We start from the raw sequence: 6555 nt of genomic DNA on the forward strand, positions 1-6555 counted from the left end.
CAACATCTGGCTCAACAACAATCCTTTTTTCTATTCCTAGTTGATTGGGAAGAGCAAAACACAGTTGTGTCCCATTACTGCAGAAGTTCCCAGTAAGCCAATTTTTCATAGCAAGTTCTCTTGAAATTTTTCTTTTTCATATTTACTTTGTAGGCATGTAGCGATATTTTGGCATGGTAATGGACAAGACGAGAAAAGAGGAGAATAGTGAAGAAAAGAAAAAGAAAAGAAAAGAATAAGGTTCAAGAACTGGTCTAGCATATGTGGTGCTGTGGTAGTGATTGAATCCAGGGTTTTACTCATGAAAGTTTTGTGCTCCAGTCACTGAGTCACATCTACTACTGCCACAATACATTGTTAAGGGGGAAAAGATGACCTAACTATGGTATGGTACATTTGTATGCATAGTACTAGCGGTTTTGTTTGTTTGTTTGACATCTTTTGATATTTTCCAGAATTTCACATTGAATGCTACAGTCTAAACTAGAACATTGTTAGGAATGGTTGCTATAAAGAATCTAAGGTCATGGATTAGAATACCTATCAAGCAAGACTTTTAGTGGATTTCTCAGAAGGCAAAAGACACAGAGTATTGGAGAAAAAACTGTAAGAACTTTAAGCGTGAAGGGGAAGAGGTCAGGTGCTAGCTGTGGTGGCATGTATGGTTCACCAAAGAGGATTGAACTCCATAAAAGAAACAATAGGAAGCAACTCTGAGTTTCTAAACATAAGGTCAAATTGGTAGAAGTACTGTTGTCAGAAAATAATTCTAGCCATAGCATGATGGATTGAGTTGTGGGCAGGGAAATCTGCCAGTGGACTCTCAGTTTGCATATTTGACCTGAGGTAATGAGAGCTTGGATTAAAAGTGTGGCAATAAAACCAGAAAGGAAGGAGCGGATGGATCTGAGAGACGTTACCAAGAAGGAATCAGAGCCAGCAATTCAAAATTGGCTATATATATGCAAGGTGATAGGTGAAACCATGTAAGAAGACACTTTCCAAGGAAATGGATATTAAAAGAGAATATCTGAGGATTGAGTCTTGGGGATTACAACAGTTACTTGGAGGAAGAAAGAAGAGGAGCCAACATAAGAATCAGAAAAATGATGGGTCAGAGAGATAAGATGAGAAACTTGAGAATACAATGCCAGAGAACCAAGGATTGAACAGTTACAGCAAGGTAGTTGATGGTATCAAATTCTTTCTCAAGGTCAAAGATGTAAACCGATCAGAAATCCTCACATTTACCCAGGTCATTGTTAAGCATAATTACAGAAAACAGTTTTGGCAGAAAGTGTTGGGAACTTGAAAAGGTTTAGGGATAGGATGTGGAAATAGAGGCAGCTCTTGGATGTCACCTATCTAAGTACCATGTTAGGACTGAGAAGAACAAGATCAAAATGTATCTATCATTTTATTTGCACTTATGCACTGATATTTTTTCCTCTTCTAAAAGTAGGAATAATTCTACTAGTTTGCAAAGCTGTTACACACACACACACACACACACACACACACACGCCTACACACACCTACAAGACATCTCACAGGGATAATGAGCTTCTTTTTTTTTTTCATGCACACAACTCAGACTCCAGCCCAGGGCCCACTCAAGCAACACAGCACTGGGGGAAGCTTTGGTGCTGTGTTGTTTTCTCATCTTTGTGGGTTTGTACCTGAAAAGTTGGCCCAAAACCATGAAATCTGAGATGATAAGAAAAATTTAAAAAATAAAGAACAATACAGACTTAAAATGTATTTATTTTAAATATATCTATTTATTTGCTCAGACAGAGGGAAATTGAGAGGGGATGGAGAGAGATAGAGATGGAGAAAGAGAGGGAGACTGACAACATTGTGTCACTGCTAGCTTCCACCCTGCAGGTGGAGACTGGGGGCTTGAATTGAGATCCTTGTTTATTGTAAGATATGTGTTCAGTCAGTTGTGCCACCACCAGGCTCCTTAAATAATTGCTGTTATGCTGCAACAAACGGGCCTTTTCTCCTACTCTCCTACCTGCTTTCAAAAATCCTAGAGATTTATGGGCATATTTGAACAAGTAAGAGAGAACTTCTAGCCCAGAAGATCTCTGGGTCCTAGTACGAACTTTGAGAATCCCATGGATGTGTTCCTACATTCTTCACTCCAAGTCACTTTAAGAAATTTTCCCGAGTATGTCTGAGGTGAGGATATTGAGGCAAGGTAATTAGGAAGGAGCTGATGGTCAGGGACATGCAGAATGTCTCTGAGATCTGTGCTGGGGCTAGTCAGTAAAGCTTTGCTTGAAACCCTGAATACAGATCGGAATCTACCTCATCCCAATAGCAGAAGGTAGAAACTTAACTGAATGTTGTGTTGAAGGACAATTTAGGCTAGAGGCACCAGAAAACATTTTTCCTCCCTTTTAATCCTTAGCACCTGCTTGATGATCGAAGACACTATCAGCTCAGCCTTAAAGAAGCAGCTTAGTTTTCTTTTTTAAATAATTATTTATTTGTTCCCTTTTGTTGCCATTATTGTTTTACTGTTGTAGTTATTATTGTTGTCATTGTTGGATAGGGCAGAGAGAAATAGAGAGAGGAGGGGAAGACAGAGAGGAGGAGCTAAAGATAGACACCTGCAGATCTGCTTCATCGCTTGTGAAGCGACTCCCCTGCAGGTGGGGAGCCAGGGGCTCGAACTGGGATCCTTATGCTGGTCCTTGAGCTTTGCACCATGTGCTCTTAACTCACTGTGCTACTGCCTGACTCCCATAAGCAGATTCATTTTGATGGTGTGCATCAGGGGATGTATTTCTCTTTCTTTCTTCCCTTTTCTTTTTTCTTTTCTCTCATTCAGCAACTGTCTGGGCTTTAGGAAAACCCACCAATCCTTTGAGTTCTTATCAAACTAGACATATCATTTAAAAAATATTATTTAGGTTTGCAAAGGGAAATTATTTCATTGTAATGGTATGTATTCTCAGATAGAGTACAATGGAAAGTAGGTACCTAGGTTTACTAAGGTAGTAATGGGTGATTTCTATTGGGAACTTTGCCTCTAAGGAACCTAAGAAGTGGGAAGGAGAACTGGGAGTGGCAGAGAGGTCAAGGTAGTGCACAGACATTTTCTTTGGCAAAAGAAAGAGCTGCCAATCTTCTTTAAAGTAAAAAGAGAAGGAAGTCTTCTTCCTTAGAATCTAGGGTAAGCACTCACAGTTTAAAATAATCAGCATGGGGCCCTGGTGGTGGTACATCTGGTTGAGCACATACATTACAGTGCTCAAGAATACAGGTTCAAGCTACCATTCCGCACATGCAGGGGGCAAGCTTTCAGAGCAGTGAAACAGTGCTGTGAGTGTCTTTCTCTCCCTCTCTAGTTCTCACTTTCCTCTTGATTTCTCTGTGCATCTATCAAATAGATAGATTAGATAGGTAGATAGATAGATAGATAGATAGATAGATAGATAAAAACACTCAGCATAAGCAAAGAGGTCTTGTGAAGCCCACTGTCCAGATGTCTTCAGTACCTCAGCAGCCCATCTACATCCTGAACTGAGGAGCACAACCTCATTCTTTTCTACTCCGTACAAATTGTTCCTTTGATCACTTTGCCTCTATGAAGTCCAGCCTGTCTCCAGTTTACTATATTGTAGATTGATCTGTCTGGGAACCTCCTTTCCCCCAGAAGGTGATACTCTCTGAGAAAAAGTCATGCCTTCACAACTGCTACCAAAACCTGCAGAGGAACAAATCTGGACACCACCTAATTGGATGTGCAACGAGGGAGAGATGAGCATTTTCTGTGTAAGTGGCTCTTTTCAAAGCAAGAGGCAGCTAAAGAGAGTCGTCAAAGGATCTTTTAAATGTCCTTGTTCCTTCTAAATGGAAGAACTTGGCTTCAGTTCTGGAAAGATGGCTTACAGGGGAGGGAGCAGGGTCACATTCATGAAAGGTTTACTCACATGCTGAAATGTGGAAATACCTTGAAAGTTGTAAAAAGGTGTACTTCCGAGGATGCTTGTGTAGCATCAGGAAAATTTTTTGGATATCAGAGAGTCCGAGTCTGTTTTCATCTTGTTGCAAGTGTCATCGGCTTTGGCTTAGACAACTTCTGAGAAAGATGCTTGCCTTGGAGGTATGAGCACTAGAATGACAGCTCAGGGTGCTTGACAGCAAATGACAGCAAGAAGCGGAGGAGAGTAATCGGTCTAGGCTTCCCCATTACTGAAGTGCTGATGGGGCCCCGGGGACAGGGCCCGCCTTGGGGAGTAGGGGGTGGGGGTCAGACGCTGTATCTGGGCTAAAGCCAGGTCTGAGGGCAGGTGGCCAGAACTTGGAAGGAATTTTCTTCCGCAGCCCAGGGTCCAGGCAGGCCCCAGCAAGCTGCCCTGCCAGCCTCTGCTGCCTGGGGCTTCGTACATTCCTCGCCCCCGCCCCCCTCCGCCCCTCTCTGGGTCTCGCCCCCTCCTCCTCCCCCCACCAGCTGTCCCCTTTCCCTGGAGCTGCTAGACAGCCGGAGCCTGGGAAGAGGCAGCCTTGGGCGGGAGGGGGCGTGGTGGGTAAGGGGAGGAGGGGCAGGGGTGAAGGGATAAGGAGGCCCCGTGCGCGCCCCCAGCCACTGAACTGCCTGCTGGAGCGCTGGGTAAAGCTGTGGTATCCCGCTTGCTTCCCCAGCCCCAAGGGGGAAAGGTCAGCGTCCTGGAGCCTCCGTGTCCCTCCCCGTCAGCCATGAACTGCAGCGAGAGCCAGAGGCTGCGAACCCTCCTGAGTCGCCTGCTGCTTGAGCTACACCACCGGGGCAACGCCAGTGGCCTAGGCGCCGGCCCAGGCCCGAGCATGGGCCTGGGGGTCGTGCCCGACCCCTTCGTGGGACGCGAGGTGACCAGTGCCAAGGGCGACGACGCCTATCTCTACATCCTGCTCATCATGGTCTTCTATGCCTGTCTGGCTGGAGGCCTCATCCTGGCCTACACCCGTTCCCGCAAGCACGTCGAGGCTAAGGACGAGCCGTCCCATGCCTGCGCTGAGCACGAGTGGGTCCCAGGAGGCACCCCAGCCGACGCCGAGACTGCAGCCGGCTCTCCAGCTGAGGGCCGCCGCCAGCTCGCTTCTGGAGGGCTTCCTGCCCCTCTGCATGGCATCGAAGGGGTCTAGCACCACAGCCCCTGCTGCTTGCGGGCGCCCTCTTCCTCTTCTTGCTTCTGCCTGGGCGCAGCGCCTCCCCATTTTCCTTGCTTTCTACTTCCAGGGATTGCCTTACCTGAGGCCTGGACAGTGATGAGATGCTAGGAAACTTTGTATGGGAGACCCTAGCCTCTCCTGGCCAGATTCTCTCCCCCCTCTCCTCCATGCCTTCATCCCTAACACTCACCCCCATCCCACAGCACCCCCTACCTCCATTGCGCTATAACTGCCTCTGCTCTTTTATTTTAAGACAGCCCTGACACCAGCTCCAGGCCTTTGGGAACTGAATCCAACACGTCCAACACTTGGCATCAAACTGAAGCAGCGATGTCTAGCAGAACTCTGGGCCGTCTAACTGGCAGCTGCTCCAGGGACTGCTCACTCTGCAGAGCTGCCAGGCTGGCTGCAGCAGCTTCCTGTTGCCTTAGGGACAACGACAAAGAAAATGAAGAGGCTTCAGACATCTTTCTTCTCCCTCCCTCTTTCAGCAGGGAGCTAGCAGGACACTAAGACCTGTCTCTGGGTTAGAATGGACTTAATGGGAACTGAAGGGTGTTGGGGCCTGAAAGGGAGTGGGGAGAGCTGTGACCCCAATTTATGGGTTTTATCTTTGCATCCAGTTGTCATCCCAAAGGTAACTTGCTGTGATTTCTAGTAGCTTTGTCATCTTCTGCTCTGGAAAATCATAACTGGGTCTATCACCCCGATACTTGCATATATCTTTTATATACTGGTTCAGTGTCTATGGCATCTGTCAACTTCATACATGGAATCAAAGGCTCAATATCCCCTGACTTGTAATTGGGGGAATGTCAAGAGGCAAATAATAAAGATTGTTTAAACACTAACCTATGATTCTTATCTCCAAGATCCCAGCCTCAAGATTCTATGCTATTTACAAAAGGGTTACTCTACCCTGTTTTAAAAAGGTCTTGTGGATTTAAGGACAGGATTGCTCTGATATCTTGATATATATTGAATTTTAATGCAGTTACTGATTATAGGAAGAAAAGCTTATTTGATGAGATCAGTGTTTCAAAAGTCATAACTGCTTTATTACTTTCCTCTTCCCTTGATTCTTAAGCACTTTCAAATATCACAGTGCTAAATAGGTTCCCTAATTTTGCAGTTTTTTCAAGATATACTTACAAAAAAAAATCAAATTTAAATGGTAGAAGCTACCTTTGTACCTCTCCAAGAAGTGGTGTCTGAAAAGAGTGAAAGCTACTAAGCTGCGTAACTTTTAGTCTCATATCTGCTTTTTAAAAGTCATAGATTGCTTAAACTAAGCAGTTTTAACTGGTGATGGGTAAAGTTAGAAACGTATATATGTGGGTTTAGTTTCTCTGTTTCAAGAAACTTGCTCAATGAACGTGAAGCTGATTT

General features: G+C 45.1%; 1 protein-coding gene across 1 annotated transcript; it reads left to right on the forward strand.

Annotated features, from left to right (window-relative positions):
• The first annotated feature begins 4548 nt into the window (after nucleotides 1-4548).
• On the forward strand, nucleotides 4549-6017 carry KCNE5 (potassium voltage-gated channel subfamily E regulatory subunit 5). The gene has a single exon (XM_007534371.3). The coding sequence runs from the start codon at nucleotides 4714-4716 to the stop codon at nucleotides 5137-5139; it is 426 nt and encodes a 141-aa protein (XP_007534433.1). The 5' UTR covers nucleotides 4549-4713; the 3' UTR covers nucleotides 5140-6017.
• The last annotated feature ends 538 nt before the right edge of the window (nucleotides 6018-6555 follow it).

Source organism: Erinaceus europaeus, chromosome X, assembly GCF_950295315.1.
Source record: "Erinaceus europaeus chromosome X, mEriEur2.1, whole genome shotgun sequence".
In the NCBI taxonomy this organism is placed as follows: domain Eukaryota; kingdom Metazoa; phylum Chordata; class Mammalia; order Eulipotyphla; family Erinaceidae; genus Erinaceus; species Erinaceus europaeus.

Excerpts from the sequence above, each read along its gene's own strand:
- KCNE5 (XM_007534371.3), top strand. The coding sequence starts at position 4,714 with ATGAACTGCAGCGAGAGCCAGAGGCTGCGAACCCTCCTGAGTCGCCTG.